We start from the raw sequence: 18,351 nt of genomic DNA on the forward strand, positions 1-18,351 counted from the left end.
ATTCGAGTCTGCAATCAGCCTCGGAGATGAATTGTGTATTTCTGAATGTTCCAGTCACTAATGTGACCTTATTGCAGTATTATCCTCTAGTTCTAAGCTGCGGAAACATACGCGACGATCATAACAGCGTGATCGTGGGTACCGTTCTGCTACGATAGGAGCTGTGATGTTATACTTTGGCAAGCGTTCAAACTGTTCGCTGCAGGTTACATTGCGTGACTACTTGGTTCGATGGGTGAGGTTTCCGCACCTGAATAAAATAGTTTCGGCAAGTGATAGCAGCATACCTTACAGTCTGAATTACGCTTGTCCAGCAAAGGGACTGTTTACGAACTGCGCAAGCGTCCTAAGCAGTGGTAAGTGCTGGATTACATATATCTTTGTTCTATATACCGCATGGTCCAAGCATACCGCATCAGCGGTTATATATTTATAAACGTTGTGCGGCGTGACTATGCGAGGCCCTATTGCGGCGTTAGCCCGTTTTCTCTTGCTTTTTCGAGAAAGAGGATTATAACCGAATTTCTTTTTCGGTTGTGTTTGTTCCGTTCACTACGACGCACTCACACGCATTACGGAAATTTTGTCCTCAGAAATAGGCATCGCATTCTTTTTATGCGATCCTTCATATATTATGGCTGTATGCAGGCAAAAAAGGCAATGCCAAAGCGCACAGCTTACATATGTACCGTGCTGGTTCACAAACCGCAGTGATCGCTGTGTTGAGCAGCGCCATCGGCCTCATGCAGGAAGGCTAGCGTAGACATATGGTAATTTGAAGCCTACTAGACTTGAAATGCGCGAGAACGATGCCGGTGCATCACAAATATTTGATTGCGCCTGCCGCTTAGATGTTTCGTGGTTGCCTTAGGTTGGCAGTGCACGAGCACGCGCTCTTATGTTTATGCTTTGCTCCCTACGCCAAGCGATCAGATATTGAGCAGATTTACCATTTCATGCTACTAATACAGAGACACCGGGTTTCTTTGTTGAATTAAAACCGATATAAGTAAAATAGTTCACAACACATACACACACCGCGACTGATAATGTGCGTACACCGCGGCTTATAAAACGCGTCACATTTCTGGGCTCCCAAAAGATATTTCTGCCTACTGTAGTTACCGATGCACCGAAAGGCTTCCCTGACGACCTGATATGAACGGACACGGCGTAAATTTCACAAAATACCATCTAAAACATCTCAATATCGCTCCGCAGCACGCGACAGCAATACTTTCAAGCAGCGCCGCGCCGGATCGCCCAAGCCAGAGAGGAGGAAAGGCTCTCCGCGCGCCCTATCCTTTTCGCCCGATGAAACGGTCTATATATTACAGATGGATGGTGTGTATCGGAAATGCAGACTGTTTCCGACTACGCATTTGCAATGTATTTAGCTGCAGTTTGTCTAGGTGTGCTTCTGAAAGAAAACTTGGCCTGAACTGTTGTTGTGTTGCATTTTTCAGTGTGCAGCCAACAGTGGGTCAGCTTCAAGTAGGAAGGAGGGGGGGGGGGGGCAAATGGACTATTTTGCCCTCTCACTTCTGACAATGGAGGGGCAAGCCAAGCTCAGCAACTCAATGGCATAGCCACTGGGCTACCACAGTGGGTGGATTAAAGCAGAAAGAAAGCAGTCAATGTTCAGCTAATCAAAGGGGCCTGACAGTTGATTCCAGGAAAGCCATAAATTCTGCAGGCATCATTTTGCAATTGACATGTAGTACCCAAAACAATAGATGCATGCAACACACTCCTGAGCAAACAATTTATTGAATTATGGCAATCAGTAAAAAAAATCCCATGTATGTAGTTTATTTATTTGGATGCTGTACAATATGTACAGCATCAATAAAGAGCGCTTCTTGCGCTCGCCAAACTGATGGCTATTTCGTTACTAATCGCTCAAAGGGCGAATGCCTGTTTCTTGCCAATTTATTGCTCACAGGGGTGTGCATAGGAAGGATGCCGCCGTGCATGCATTTTCTTTTGCTTTCTTTTTTTGGAGACTCACGAAAACTAATGGCCTCTGGTTGGTGATAAGATGAAGATTAGTGGAAGTTTGTTTTGCTTTTTTTGGCAGGCACACAACCACAGTTTTCTTGAGTGCATTCACCTACACAATTCAATTACGCTATGGATGTAAATATTAGTGTAAGGGCAGGGACATTTGACTCTTGCAAAATAATCTCGTGCACACATTTTCTAAGCCTTATGTGTATTACAATGCATCAAATTCCTAATTCTGATAAGTTCATTTCCTTGTTTTTATTGTTGTTATTCATGAATCAACAGTACATATAAACCAACGCAAAATATTTTTTTCTCACTTTACAGTCACCCTAGAAAAATTACAGTACATTTTTTTCGAAATAAGTCCCTTAGAAGAATTGAAATCTGCAATAAAAAAAATCGACCCTAGGCGGTCGCATATGGCGAAAAAAATCGACCCTCAAAAGGTTAAAGCTCATAGCAAAACAAAGAGCATACCAAATGTCATACAACTTTAGTTCCCTCTCGTGGCTTTACCTACTTACGTCCCCAACAATTTGTCAAAACACATTCCAAAAGGATAAAAATAAAGCATCCATGCACAAACCTTGGGGGATGGTGAGCGGCTGTCAGATTCCTTGGCATCTTGCTGTTTGTGACGTACTTTGTGCCTTAGATCTTTCTGAGAAGAGTCCCTGCAAAAGAAGGTTGTCAGACATGGATGCAAACACTGCACCGGCATACACTTAGTGTTGTTGCATTGTATTCATAAAACCAAGAAATTACGGTCAGCAGCAGCACCTCGAATTTATACATTGTGCAGAAGTGAAGAAAACCGCTCGACCTATTCTTATTGAAGGAATAGGCCGCAGACAAGCATTTAAACACCATAGTTCTTGAGTGACCTTTAAGGAGAGATGCTCCTCCAAATTTTTTTTTTTAATTTTTGTACTAGAGATTTGAAAATCCATCCACTTATAGGGCATCACAAGCACATCTCAAACATGTCATTAGTTTCTGTGTAGCCACTATAGTTCTTGAGTTATGTCCTACACAGTGGTAACTGTTCTCGGTTTGCTGTATTGTTCCCAAACCACGGATTGAGTACTGCACTTTTCGTGATTTTAGCGGTGCCAATGATGCTGCAATTACCGACACACTTAGCGAATTGTTTGAGAAGTTTCATGAGTTATCTTTGAACAATGATGTCGATGCTGCCATAGGGTTTTTGACAATATTGTTGAAACATGTATTAACCAGTTTGTTCCCCTGAAAACAAAAAAGAAAAATATTAATTCACCGTGGATGACAAGAGGGCTACTGCATTTATCGCGTCGTGTTTCGCGATTGCGCAAGTCTGAAAGAAATGGTAATCCTGACAAAATTGCAGAGTTCAATGATACCAAGAAGGAACTTCGCCAGAAACTAACATCTGCCAGGAATTTCTACCACGCTGTTACTTTGCCAAAATTAATTAAAACAAAACCTCGTATGTTCTGGAAATCAATAATGCCAAGTAAGAGCACAACTAACAGTTTAGTTGTTAAGGACGTTGCAGTTTCAGATTCACTCACGATTGCTTCCGCTTTTAACACCTATTTTCATTCTGTGTTCACGCAGGATAACTCTTCATTTCCACCTTTTAGCTGTGACTCATACCCTCCTATTGAAGACATCGTCGTCGCTAGTTCAGGTGTTCTGAACATGATCCTCCATTTAGATACTAAAAAGAGCTGCTGCCCAGATGACACCCAATTCCTTCCTCATTCGCTACTCCCTTTGGACAAGCAGATATCTCTCCGTTATCTTCCGTAAATCATTATCCACCTCCACTGTTCCCCAATCCTGGAAGCTTGCTACGGTCATTCCGATATACAAATCCGGTAACGCTCAACTTCTGCAGAACTACAGACACATTTCATTAACTGCCCACTCATGCAAGTTACTCGAACATATAATTTTTAAACACATCACGGAATTTCTTGAAAGCCACAATATCCTATTCAATTACCAACATGGTTTCAGTCGCGGATATAGCACAACTACCCAACTAATCGAATTCACGCACAATATTTGTCAGTCATTAGATTCAGGCGGACAGATTGACGGCATTTTTGCTGACTTATCCAAAGCTTTCTACATCGTCCCACACCCAAAACTTCTCTACAAGCTTAACTCCATTCTAAATAACCCTTCTCTGGTTGGTTGGATACATAGCTTGCTAACCCAGCGTTTTCAGTCTGTGCACTTTAACGGCTCTATTTCCTCTCCTGTCAGTGTTTTATCCGGCGTCCCACAAGGTTCCGTTTTAGGCCCGCTTCTTTTCTTATTATATATTAATGACTTGCCACATTGTGTGTCCGTTAATATTCGTCTTTACGCTGATGATTCCGTCCTCTATCATAGTATTAACACACCAATGGATCATGATTTACTTAATGACTGCTTTGCAAAATTTTGTAGGTGGTGCAAGGAATGGCAAATGAACATTATTTCTCTAAAAACTGTTTCCATGTCCTTCTCCAGATGCCCATCTCCATCACTTTTCATGTACACTTTCCATGGTCAAGATTTAAAAAAGAGCAACCGAATTTAAATACCTTGGTCTTCATTTCTCCCATGATATGTCATGGTCGAAACACATTGACATCATATGTAACAAAGCTTTTAGACGTCTCAGTTACCTCTATCGTTCATTGCGTAAGGCTCCAAAGGATATCAAACTGATGACGTATAAAACACTTATCCGCCCCATTCTTGATTATGGCTGCATCATATGGAATCCTCATAAGAAATCCGATATTAAAAAGTTAGAATCAGTCCAAAAGAAATCCGTGCGCTTCATTTTTCGCAACTATAGCCGAGATTTTTCCCCTTCTTCCCATTATACAGCTACAGGTCTTACAGTTCTTTCATCTCGCTGCCGCTTAGAATGCATGAAATTTTTACACACGCTGATTCATTCTGAGCGCTTTGTTACACTAAATAATTATTTGAACTTTAGTCCACCTTCTATCACTAGGAATTCTCATAATCTCAACCTTATCCCTTTCTTTTGCCGAACGGAGATGTTCAAGCACAGCTTCTTTCCATTGGCCATTGAGCTCTGGAATTGACTGCCTGGAAGTATCCGCTCTTTACCTACGCAAGAATTTTTGAAAACAATTACATATACTTGATATTCATATTTTTTGCGCCTGTATCTCGCTTTCTTGCTTTCCTTTTTTTTTTTTTCTTCACTGCCCACTCCTGCAACAGCCTCACCGAAGCTGCAGTATGTATAAATAAATAAATAAAAATAGAGTAATTTTGTGGGCACTTTATTGTTTAACCCTTTCAGGGTCAATGACTTATATATGCGGCGCCAAACAAGTCCAAAATGGTCGATGCTGTATATTTAAGGTGCCGTCTGTACGTATAAAACATGCGTCAATTTCTTAACTTTTTCTTTTCTAGCATGTGCTGCCACTATGTGGGAATACAAGGAATTTATTTCTCACACCTCCCTCTCTCAGTTTTCATTGCTTGGTTTGTTTTAGAGCTAGTGTATTTGCTCCAGCGCGTCTATATACTACCGCTTGCGCATTGGCGCGTGCATGGATGGGCAGCGGTTAGTTTGAGTTTAGTTCCGCGAGTGGTTTTGGCTTCTTGCACTCGCAAAGCTGATGGTTATCTCGTTACTATTCGTTCAAAGGGTGACCGCCTGTTACTCGCTCGTTAATTGCTGACAGGGGTGCGTATACGAAGGATGCCACCGTGCATGCGTTTCCTTTTTTTTTTTTTGCAGACTCGCAAAAACTAATCACCTCTGGTTGGCGATAACATGAAGATTATCGAAAGTTAGTCACACATTTTGCTTTTTTGATTGGCACACAACCACACAGTTTTCTTGAGTGCACTCACCTATGCCGTTTGATTATGATATGGATGCAAATATTAGTGTAAAAGCAGAAACATTCAAACTTGCAAAATGGTCTTGTGTGCCCATTTTCTAAGCCTTGAGCTATGTGTATAACAATGCATCAAATTTTTAATTCTAATAAGTTTCTTTTTTTTATTGTTGTTATTCATGAATAAACAGTACATATATACCAATGCAAAATATTTTTTTTCTCCCTCTACGGTCACCCTATAAAAATTACGGCAAATTTTTTAAAAACAGGACCCTCTGAAGAATTTAAATCTGCAATAACCCCTGGGTAGCCACATACAGCAAAAAAAAAAAAAAAAAATCAAACCCTGAAAGGGTTAATAAATTTTCGCAAAAAGCTTTGTGCTGTAGCTTATTTAGTTGTTTGTAGAGCACTAAGTGCCGATGTACATTCAAACAGCATCTACAATTACTGCAACTATGAAACAAAAAATTAGGACACCACTAATTTTTTCTTCAATCACATGAACATAACCTTGTGCATTTATAATTGTCTTATAATAACAAAATTTGGCAAATATACTTTTGAAGATATGTAAAGTGCTGATACCTCCCTGCAGTAGCCGCAAAAGTACAAGGTTATACAAGGAAGGCTTCCTTGTACAAGGAAGCCTTGTACAAGGTACAAGGCTTCAGGGAATTGAGAAAAAAAGTCAGTTGAAATGCTCTAATCTTTTTGCACAGTTCCAGTAATTGTACGCAGTGTTTGGCTAGATATCGGCACTTTGAGATCTACAAAGAGCTAAACATGCTATAGCATGATGCTCTTTCTGAAAATTTAGGACATAAAAAAGTGCCCACAAAGATTACTATATTTTGCCATTGTGCATCCCATAGCACAAAAACTATAACTACGCAAAAAGTAACGACATATTTGAAATATTCCTAGAAAACTCTATCACTGGCCGAATTTTGAAACCTCTAGTACAAGTGATAAAAAGAAAGTTGTTTTGAGACGCTTCTCAAAACAACTTTCTTTTTATAAACAACACCGCCCGTGTTGTTTATGTGTTTTCTTCCGCTGTCCCCGTCTTTATTTGCGGTCAATATGATATGCAGTCTCCCCTTAAGATTGCCCGATGACAGATCAGAATTGTTTCACCACTCCCCCAACACCTTCTATTTCCTGCCTCTATTCTTCCTAGTATTCTTGCATGACACTTCCCTCCACTATACTTTCTGCACCATGCAGTCGGCTTAAAGGGGCTGACAAATGGCCAGAATGTGTTGTGAGATATTGATGAAAATGAAATTTAAATTGGCATGAAAGTCTCAAAAACCAGTAAGTGGCGAGACCTCGTCGTGAAATCTTGGTACTTCGGATGTATTTTATCAGATCACTGTACGTAAGTCAACTGTTATTAAGTATATTATAATTATTGCCTAAGATTCTATGCTTCGGAAATAAAAAAATGTATGCATGATTGCGGCAACGTGCTAAACTCCGTATCATATGTAAAGGCATCGTTTCGTTTTCAATTCGATTGGTTTCGTTTTGATTGGTTACATACCAAAGCAATTGGACAGGAAACAAATGCTGGTGTATGGTAATCCCTATCGTGCTCACTTGTCACCGTTTTCAGCATGCTTCCAGTGAACAACTACATGATCACTGCAGATTGAAAAATTCTGATAAATAATGTTCCATGACGTTTTCCGCATTCGCACTTCTTATTAGACACTCTGACTGGTAAGCTTTCCATTGCACTTGGTATATATTATTAGACACTCGCCCATTATTCTATGCTTCGGAAATAAAAAATGTATGCATGATTGCGGCAACGTGCTAAACTCCATATCATTTGTAGAGGCATCATTTCGTTTTCAATCCAATTGGTTTCGTTTTGACTGGTTAAATACCAAAGCAATTGGACAGGAAACCATGAAAACACGTAGCTATTATCACAAAAATCATTTAACAATTCGGAAAATGTGAATCGCAGGAACATCAACTTGATAAACAAACTCATACTTTGTTATAGTACGGCCACACTTGTCGTCTGCCCCCCACAAATGCTGGCGTATGCTGCTCACTTGTCACCATTTTCAGCATGCTTCCAGTGAACAACTACATGATCACTGCAGATCGAAAAATTCCGATAAATAATGTTCCACGACGTTTTTCACATTCGCACTTCTTATTAGACACTCTGACTGGTAAGCTTTCCATTGCACTAAAAAAAAATTGGAGGACGCTTAAGCTTCGCCTTCAAGAGTGGAACGCGACAGCGTTCCCGTCGACCCGCCAAGGGGTGTAAGACAATGGGCTACGGTGCAGCGACTACGCGCCCCGCATCGGACGCGGTGAGCGTCGAGCAATGCAGCGTTCGGCACGACAACGAAATGTGCGCCTGAGCAAGCGACGCACGCCTGAGCCTTAGAAACAGCTCGTTTCTAAGGCAACACCGCATTCACTAGAGGCGCTTTTGTACCGCTTTGAAGCATGGAACTCGTGGCTCAGTGGTAACGTCTCCATCTCACACTCCGGAGACCCTGGTTCGATTCCCACCTAGCCCATCTTGCAAGTTGTTTTTTATTCATGAAGTGCCTGCTGGGATTTATCACTCACGGCCAACGCCGCCGACACCGGCTTTTCTGCAACACGAGCTCCTTAACGTTGTCGCGTTAAAATGGGTACCATGAAAATTGGTCGTCAGCCCCTTTAAATGTAACTAGTGACACTATGTTGGATAGGATGCCATTACGAGTGCAAGGCTTGTGGTGTGGAATCATCAGCGCCTTCAACTTCTTCCTAAAGGCACTCAAATCTGTCTCTAAGGATGGCATAGAATACACAAATATATTTTTCCTTAATGCAGGTGCAAAATGAGAAGCAGCTTCCTTTTTCGATTTCGTGCTGAAACCTGAGTAGCACTGGTACATAAGTATGATGACATGGATTTCAAAATATATTTTGCAGATTCGGGCTATTCTGGTGCAAAGCATTCTCAAGAATTGGTCAGTGGAGTCTTAGGATTATTTTTTAATACATACAGTACTTCTCTGTGCTGGTCAACTATGCTCTATTAGACACTGTCATAAACCCTGACATCACAGCAAGCCAGAGTGTAAACTTCAGCACCACATTGCTGCTCGTCTTTTGTTCTTGCATCTTTTCTGGTATGCCTATTCTCCATTTAGAGGAAGAGCAAAGGTTTAGCTGTTGCAGAAACATAATTTACAAATACAGATTAATTTGATATTCCTATTTAGTGTCCCTTTAAGGTGCTGATGTGGGCTAGTTAAGACCAAGACTGCAAGCAGTGCAAAAGACATGGATGAGTAGAAGACATCACAAATGGTGACAACAAACTACATAGCATCTTCATGCCCGTATTATGTCTCTTCTGCGCTGTTCTCTACATTAACCTTCCCATCATGCCACCACAGTTGAGACCCTCTACAAAAGTCTGCCCAGTGTACCCAAATTATTGTTGCTCAAGTCTGTATTCTCAATCAATTGCATTCAAAGGTAACACTTGACATGGATCAACACAATGAAAACCAGCAACAGGAACATTGCAAAGACAATGAATGCTTATCAATTCAATTATATTGCCGTCCTAGATGCTGCCCTTTACAAAGGTAGCCACATTTTCACTAAACCTGGCTCGACGAGAGTGTGTCTCCTGGTTCTGGTGCACTTTTGTGTGAACCCCTCTAATAGTGACTGTCAAACTCACCTGTCAGATTTTGGCAGCCTGGAGGACGAGGATGATGATGAAGATGGTGGGTATGCCTCGGGCGGGAATCGGCACTTGGACCCAAAGCCGCCGCAGGGCCCGTTGCGCATCCAGTTCCTGCACTGCTCTCCTGGAGGATCGTCACGACTGCGCCTCTGTTGAGGCAAGGCCGACAAAGGCATACACAGACAACAGCATGCTCAGTCATGCAGCATGAGACTGTTATGCACATCTAGACAGGCACAACTTAACACATACACACCAAAAGAGGTGATTAAGCATGCTGTGGGGTTATCATGTATGCTAGCATAGCAGGTCATGCTCTTACATTGAATATAACATTATCCTAGGAAAAAAAAACTAAGATTTTGCTTGCGTATAGGTTGCGAACCCTACCTTAGGATGTTTTTGGAACGAGCTATATTCCAGAGGGAGGAATGCAACATATTCGGTTTATCTGCATCAAGCCATAGCCGGAGTAGTACATCAGTTCTTTTGTACTTTCCAGTGTCACATGTCTCAGCCTCTATGAGACTGTATAGTAGTTCAATTTTGTGAGGACAAGCAGGTTAGCCTTTGCAAAGTAGCCTGAGACTAGACCAGTAACTTTTTGTCTGTCACACCTACCCTTATCTATCGTTTCTACTCCTCAACATTTAGTGCAGAACCTAGAAATAAGAGCTGCATGTATTCCGCTACTCCATATGTTGGTCAGTTCGTATTATCATTGTTTGCTTCCAAACATTATACAGTCAAACGCTCCTACAAGAAACACCTCTACAATGGAATGACCTTTATAATGAAGGAATAATTCTGTCCCAATTTTATTGTGAGTGGTTCAGTGCATGGTCTTCGTAATGAAGTGACCTGTCTAATGAACGATTTCGGAGGCCTCAAGTACTTTGTGTTAAGGCATTTGACTGTATCTGCATACGGTGACCAGTTGACAAACTGTTACACAGTTAAAAAAATATGCTTCCTTTGGAAATAACAAAATGCTATACCCAACAAGCACCCCGAAAATTCTGAGTACTTTTTATAAAGAGCACTAAATCCCCCCCCCCCCCGCCACCTCTAGAAAGCTCTGCAACAAATAATGAGGCAGAGGAACTGGACTGAACCACATCAGATGGACACCACATGACATAAGGCGTATTCACTGCTCTTTTCATCTGTAGAATGTGTCTTTATTGTTTCAAAATGTATGCCTGTCATGGCAATGCCTTTTTATTTCTATTCTTACCAAAACAAATGAGCTAGTATAGGTTATGATTGAACTATATTCACTACATATCAAACAACAGCTATTCACATACTTGTAACATTTTTTTGTTTCGATATCTTGTATTAAATCCAAGCACACACAAGAATTTTTTTCTCTATAACTGATGCCATGTCAGGTTTAGCACTTTGGCTTCATTGCTGTAGCTGCAAGTCTAGTGAAGAAAAAAAAAAGGACGGCAGACTTCAGCGATTCCTTTGGCTCTGCAAGCTACTACTGCGACATCAGCATTCTTATACAATGAAAACCATCTTATTTTAGTTTGATTGTATTTTTCCCCAAAAAATTGTGCTCACCCACTAGGGGGCTGTTACAAGAACCCAGCGGTCATAGGGCAGTTTGTTAGGGGAGATGGGTACAGTTGAATAAAATTGCATTAATTGAAAGTAAGAATATTTTTAAGAAAAGCAAGAAACTGATTTGTATAACATTTAAAGGCAACTATAATTGTGAGATAGTAAGAAAGAATAGTGTGGGTTATATAAATAAGTTCTGGCTTTTTCTTCTTTGTGATCTGTGCAACTTCTGTTCTGTGAAAGTTAGTAATGCATGTTGTGGAATTCAAACTATGCACATGGATAGACTTCAACACTCTCAGGCTCCTCCTGTCTAAGTAGGCCAGATTTATTCAGGTGAAATATATAGCATTATGGAATGCTTTATTTGGACAAGTTTGGCCAAAGGCATATGCTAATCCTTTGGTGTTCTTGTTTGAAATGTTTTAACAGTTTACTATTTGAATATATCTGAGTCAGATAATCTTGGTGCTCATGCTTATTTTTGTTTCTTTTGTATATTATCAAAGTGAGGTGGCATTGCAGCCACGTTGCAGACAATGCGCATGTCAATATCTTGCAACCGCGAAGCCCAGTGAGCTAATCAACCTGAGGGGTCCTTCAACGTGGACAGCCAACAAAGCACATGGTGGTCTGTAACTACGTTGAAGGTACAGCCATAGAGGTAATGTCTAAATTTACCAAGTGCCCAGATGATGGCCATAAATTCCTTTTTCGTAACAGAATAATTCACCTCTGCCTTGGTGAGACTGCAGCTTGCGTATGCAATGACGTACCCATCGAAGCCAGATTTGCGCTGCGCAAGCACAGCACCAAGACGAACACCGCTTGTGTCAGTGTATACTTCGATCGGGGGTGCAGGGTTGAAGTGACGCAGTATCAGCAGCAAGGTTAGTAGACGACGCAACTCTTGGAAGGCATCGTCACAAGCGGGCGGCTGGCGTAATTGTAGAAGTCGCTCTGGAGAAGCTGATTCAAGGAAGCGTTGATGGATGCAAAATTCCAAATGAAGCGGCAAAAGTAGGAACAGAGGCCAAGGAAGTTGTGAAGTTCTTTTATGGAGGAACGTTTGGGAAAATCAGCAAATCAGAAACTGCACAAAGCTTGGCGGAGTCAGGAAAAATACCGTCTTTAGATATTACATGGCCAAGGATTGTGAGCTGACTTGCGCTAAAGTGGTATTTCTTCACATTGAGCTGAAGGCCGGCATCAGTTAGGCACCATAACACTTCCTCTAGCCTACAGAGATAGGTGGGAAAATCAGGATAAAAAATAAGCACATCAGCTAAATAGCAGAGGCACATTTTCCACTTGAGACCACGCAAAAGGTTGTCCATCATGCGCTCAAATGCTGCAGGGGCGTTGCAAAGCCCTACAGGCATGACACGAAATTCATATAGGCTATCTGGTGTTACAAAGGCCGTTTTAGGTTGGTCTTCTGATGCCACGGGACTTGCCGATAGCTGCCACGTAAGTCGATGGAAGAGAATGATGACGATGACGATGAATGATGACGATGACGATGCCCTTGACTGCCTTGGAGGCAGTCAAGGGCATCGTCAATTCTCGGTAGAAGGTTAACATCTTTACGAGTCATTTTGTTAAGACAATGGTAATCGACACAGAATCGAATCGATTTATCCTTCTTCTTAACAAGAACAACTAGAGATGCCCAGGGGCTATGTGAAGGCTGAATGACACCGCGCTTGAGCATGTCAGCTACTTGGTCATCGATAACACAGTGCTCTGTTGCGGATACATGATATGGTCTTTATCGCAGTGGCACAATGGTGCCCGTGTCGATGCAATGACCAACAGCTGATGAGCAGCCCAAGGGAACATGCTGGCAGTCGAAAGAACAGAACTTGTCGAGAAGGCATAGAAGCTGGGCGCGTTGGGAAACAAGTGAACGTGTCGGCGATGGAGCTATATAGGACTTCGGGTGAAGTCAGCTCTTGCATGGGGTTGCAGGCCACTCCGGCGACCTCATGAGAGGTGATGGAACCAGTTGGCATGTCAATGATGACAGCAGGGCCGACACACAGGACGCGGCCAATGCACTCTTCACAAAGCAAAGTGAGGGGACATGACAACTGGGTCGAAACGAGCAGTCTGCCAACGCCGGCATGAACTTCTAAGAGAGCAAAAGGTAGCAGGGAACACTTGCAGCAAACAAAAATAGCAGATGGCGCAAAAAGTGCACTTGCATCTTCAGCAATGTTGCATGACACTGTGGCAAGGGCAGAGGAATGTGGCAGAATTGCAATGTCTTCGGCAACAAATACTTTATCTTCAGCTTAGTGAGCGTCAAGAAACGGGGCGCCACAAAGCGCTTGAAATTCCACTTCAGCACGAGAAAAGGTGATGACGGCCTTACTAGCAGAAAAAAAGTCCCGGCCCTAAATAATATCGTGGAAGCAAGAATACAGCAGCAAAAATTAAATGATGTAGAGGAGGCCATTAATCACAACCCGAGCAGTACATGCAGCCGCCGGGAGTGATGCGGTCAGCGCTGGCAGTATAAAGTGATACGTTTGACAGTGGCGTCGTAACCTTTCTGAGCGAACGGCAAAGTTAGGCACTAATAACTGAAACTGCGGCACCAGTGGCAATGAGGGCGAGTGCAGCAATGCTGTTCACATATATGCCACTAGCATTAGTTGGAGAAGGGAGAGCCCTTCATCTTTTCATGGGTGATGCAGCTCCTGCTTCTAGAACTGCAGCGGTTCGTTTTCTCGCTCTGGCGTGGAGAGACAACGACACATCAGCGAAAGCGAGCGGCATCGAGGCGATGGCAAATGGCGGTCAACAAGAGGACAGTGGTAGGAGTATGAATAAACCTGGCCGGGGTTCCGAGACGCAGAGGCCAACGGGCATAGCGAGACATATGGATCAGGGTCAAAGCTACGGCAATAGGATGGTTAGCGGTGATGGCAAAATCATGCGACGTGGCCAGGTAGACCACACACAAAATATGCTGGCGGGTTGTTGGGTGTGCACCATCGTCCACTGATGTATGGGTGCCTCAGTCGAACGAAGTGAGAAGCTGGATACAGTGGCATGGCTGAGGGGAATGGCACAACATTCTGAGATGGCAGCCATGTGAGAGCCTCGGCATAGCTGAGTGGTGCATTCACTGCGGTATAGTCAGCGAGAGTCGATAGCCGCAGAGTCTCGTGGGTAGAAGGCAGAACTTCGCAAACTTGCTCCTGTATGACCTGACGTAGGTTGGCAAGCAAAGGCGAGGGTGGTTGCCTGGCAGTGGACAGCAGCGAAAGCTGACGAGCAACCTCAGCACAAACGAGCTCCATTACCTGGCAAATCAGTGAGTCAAAGTCAGGAGCGGTGGCCATGCTCAAGAGTGTTCTGTCAGACACAAGTGGGCGCCGCGTGAGAAGACGCTGTCGGCAGAGCTCGTCAAAACTATGGCAAAACTCAATGAACTGAGAAACAGTGCAGGGTTTCTCGACAGTAACATACAAGAGGCATTATTGGAAATGCCCTTCATGATGTGACGAACCTTGTCTGCCTCTGCCATCGTTGGGTTGACACGCCGGCAGAGGTCGACAACGTCCTCTATGACGCTGGTGAACATTTCACCAGTGTGCTGAGCTCAGCTTGTAGGCATTCAGCGTGAAGCTTGCGCACACCAGGCTGGCTAAAAACTTCAGTGATGCTGGTTTTGAAGCTAGTCCATGTCAGCAGATCAGCTTCGTGATTTTTAAACCACAGCTTGGCGACACCTGTTAAATAAGAGAACTCGTTGTTGAGCTTCAGGGGATCATCCCATTTGTCGGTGGTTAGGTTGTCACTCTTTCATATGATTCCAGCCAATCTTCGTCTTTCTCAACAATTCTGCTGAAGATGTTAGGATTGCGCTGATGCTGGACACTGGCACATATGATGGCTGGCGAAACTGGTGAAGATGTCTGATTGGCGTTGCCAGGCATGGCAGACGGCAGAGTCTGGCTGGCTGTGTAATTCCAGGGTGGTCGAAAATCGCAGCAACCTCAACCAAACTCTAAAGTGAGCAAAGGACAGGACAAGAGAGCAGCAGGAAGTGTTGGCAGCATTTTCCCACCAGAGCAGCCCAGGCAATCTCGAGCTCGCGCCCCCCTGGAGATTGGCAATGTGGCTGCAGCACCAAGCATTCCTCTTCACTACATAACAGGTTTAAAGAACTTGAGTAAATCAGGCACATTTTTTTTTTCCTATTGTTTCATAGGACAATGTCCAAGCACATACCTGCCCGACGTGACTTCAAAATGACCTTGAAATTTGAATGAACTTGCCTTACATCATTTCTTAAATTCAGTTTTTACGTAAATCAATATATAGACCGCAGCTGAGGAGGCAGTCGCAGCGTTAAAGGCTTTTTGCTTTTCAATCTTGATGACACATTTTGAAGGTTCCGACTGAAGATTAATCAACTCTGAGGCCAAAGCAACTACAACTGATGTCATGAGCAAAGTAACACAATGCCACCTATGAGATTTTAAAAACTTGATTTTCCCTATACATTTGCAGTGCTGCTATATAGGGTGGCTCTGAATTCTGTAAGCTACTGTATAAACTATGTGGTGGCAGCGCTGTGACAACACTCTTGGCACTGGTGTTGTCAATGCTTTAGACATTATTTTCCACCAACCACCTTATTTCCAGCGTATACTACATTGTGGGTGTGCACCATACTTAAAACACATATTGTCATCAATTTCATGTACGCCTCCTTTGTGCCACTGATGCTGGTTTCCGGAGCTTGACAATAAAGAATTGATATGAACAATAATGAATTTAGTGGCAAAAACACAATCACAAAGGGAGGAGGGCATGAAGATAGGATGAGTGCTATGCACCAAACACACGAGCTCTACAAACACACCACCAAGAACAATTCTATGTGATGTACTTAATGTAATGCTTGTCCACTATAGTATTGCTCATTCCAGCCTCCAAAATACATGTACAGATGCCACTGCTCTCAGAGACTGTGTAGCCTTGCATTAATTTCCCAGTACTGTTCTTGCGCGATAGCTCAGTGGTTACAGAGGTGGCCTAGCGATGACAAAAGTTGTGGTTGTGTGCCGTCGATGACAACAATGGTCGTCAGTGGTGGTGGTGGTGGTGATGATAAACTTTAATGGCATGGATAGACAGAGGGGACGGACATGAATGATAAACCCAATTCGAGTATTTAACTGCTCACAGTAAAAGTATGACAAAATTATGTAATAAACATGGGATTCACTCAATATTTGCTATGTCAATGTTCATTATGAAGTCCAGCTGTAGTGCAATACATTTCATTTCTTTACATTTATTACATGTGTTTTGCTGGCTAATAAAGCCAGCTGCTGCCGTTGGAACCATAAGTCTTGCAATACTGTATTAAACTTCAAAAAAATGTGGCATTCTGTTGTCTGTCTTCTTCTTTGTGGTGTTTGTTCTGTGCAAAAAAAGTTTGCTACCTTAAGCTGCCTAACGTAACTACATATAGTAATTCTGGGCATATCTGTTGCTGACGTTCCTAGAGCATGTCTTAAATAAAAATCTCCAATTTTAAACAATTATAACATTCGAAATTGACATTTCGTTAAAAGATGTATGCTGCTGCCACTGTGAAAACATTTTTTTTTTTTACATTCGATAAATTGGCCTTAAGCATAAAAGGTGATGCCGAAGTCCTATATATGCTAAAGTAATACATAAAATGCAAAGGTAATCAGGAGACATGGCTAAGCAACGTCTTGTACCAGAAGCCCAAGTGTCGCCTGCAAGCTCCGATTAGTTGTTTTAATCGTTGTTTCAGTGCAGTGACGCACGCGACATCCACACTAGTGCCACTAAAAACAATCTCTTTTAGACAAAGTCGACGAGGGCGAGGACTCCTCTCACCCGTTTTCAAGTTAACCGCGAGAGAGCGACCAACCGGCAGCTTACCTCCTGAGCCGTCACAGCACCAGGACCTAGTCGATCAAAAACGCTCGGTCTTCTGGGGCCGTCGCCGCTTTCCTTTACATTCTCCACTGTTACCTTGCGTTGAACTTTACTTGACATCTATAATGCGTGATGACAGATGGAACACCAGCACACTGATTTTAGAACCGCTCGTGAGCACACGCCAAAACGACTCCGAACGAGTCGCCACCAAGCAATAGAATTGTGAATACTGAACAGTTGTCGTCCAAGAATTAGGGAATAGATACACCCACGTTACATTACCTCTGGATAATAGCCGATCCCATTATTGCACCAATTTGGGCGCATTACGTTTTGATCTCAGTGTACCGGACGTTTGGGAACTGTGGCGTGCATTACCTTCGATCGTTGCAGCCGCCGAGTTCATCACATGACGTTGTCCCTTCGAGGCGAAGGAAAATATTATTACACACAAATCTTGAATAATGCAAACAGGTGAAGGTGGTTACGGGTACTGTTTCACGTAAATCATGAAGAAGGCTACAAGTAAACACGGCACACGAAAATACAGATTACACGACGCCATGAGATCGCCGCCAAATGTATCTAGCCTGGCGGTCCCTGGCGGACTAATCGGTTAGTATATATTTAATGAATGATTTGTTATTATCAACCTCTGTGGTATCAACCATCAGAGCTGAAAGATTTGTGATATAAGCCATACTGAAGGTTGGAATTATTAAAAAGAAAGTATTTCGAAGACTAAGCTAAACACGCTGAATCACGTTACAGCCCGCAAATTTTTGAACTGCATCTATATCTGGCAAGGAAACGCCGGCTTTATTACTCATTTTCAGGTGAGGCAAACTTGCAAGAGTTGCGTTGCCCGTTGTTTGAAAGTAGCAGTGCGCTGTCTCCACTTGCGAAGCTATGTTTTCTTAACCCATACATATAACCACACACACACACACACACACACACATATATATATATATATATATATATATATATATATATATATATATATATATATATATATATATAAACTAGAACCAGCTAGAAAGATTGCGCAACGCGCTCACTTCATGTGTTTCTGTCGTTCTGTGACGTGGCCACGCGCCGATTAGCTAGGGCGCGCAGCCAACTCTATAACGCAGCCCAGCGTAATCTCGACTTCCTTGAAACGCAGGCCGACGCTTTTATGGTGTACCTCTAGAGAATGGAAAACCCGCTTAATGTGTCGCGCGAGGT

General features: G+C 42.7%; 1 protein-coding gene across 3 annotated transcripts in view; it reads right to left on the reverse strand.

The window, feature by feature from the left end:
• The window catches only part of LOC142572383 (uncharacterized), an 88,656-nt gene extending 70,934 nt beyond the window's left edge, over positions 1–17,722 (reverse strand). For 2 of the 3 annotated variants that reach the window (XM_075681463.1, XM_075681462.1), the window contains exons 1-4: positions 17,500–17,721; positions 17,122–17,238; positions 9,604–9,758; positions 2,597–2,684 (exon numbers count right to left, since the gene is read on the reverse strand). In XM_075681463.1, the coding sequence (XP_075537578.1) occupies positions 2,597–2,684; positions 9,604–9,758; positions 17,122–17,238 (360 nt within the window). In that variant the 5' untranslated portion in view covers positions 17,500–17,721. Of the gene's footprint in view, positions 1–2,596; positions 2,685–9,603; positions 9,759–17,121; positions 17,239–17,499 lie in introns of all 3 variants that reach the window. The other variant, XM_075681464.1, reaches the window with a different exon arrangement.
• Between the last annotated feature and the right edge of the window lie 629 nt (positions 17,723–18,351).

The sequence above is a fragment of the Dermacentor variabilis genome, chromosome 2 (assembly GCF_050947875.1).
Source record: "Dermacentor variabilis isolate Ectoservices chromosome 2, ASM5094787v1, whole genome shotgun sequence".
Classification (NCBI taxonomy): domain Eukaryota; kingdom Metazoa; phylum Arthropoda; class Arachnida; order Ixodida; family Ixodidae; genus Dermacentor; species Dermacentor variabilis.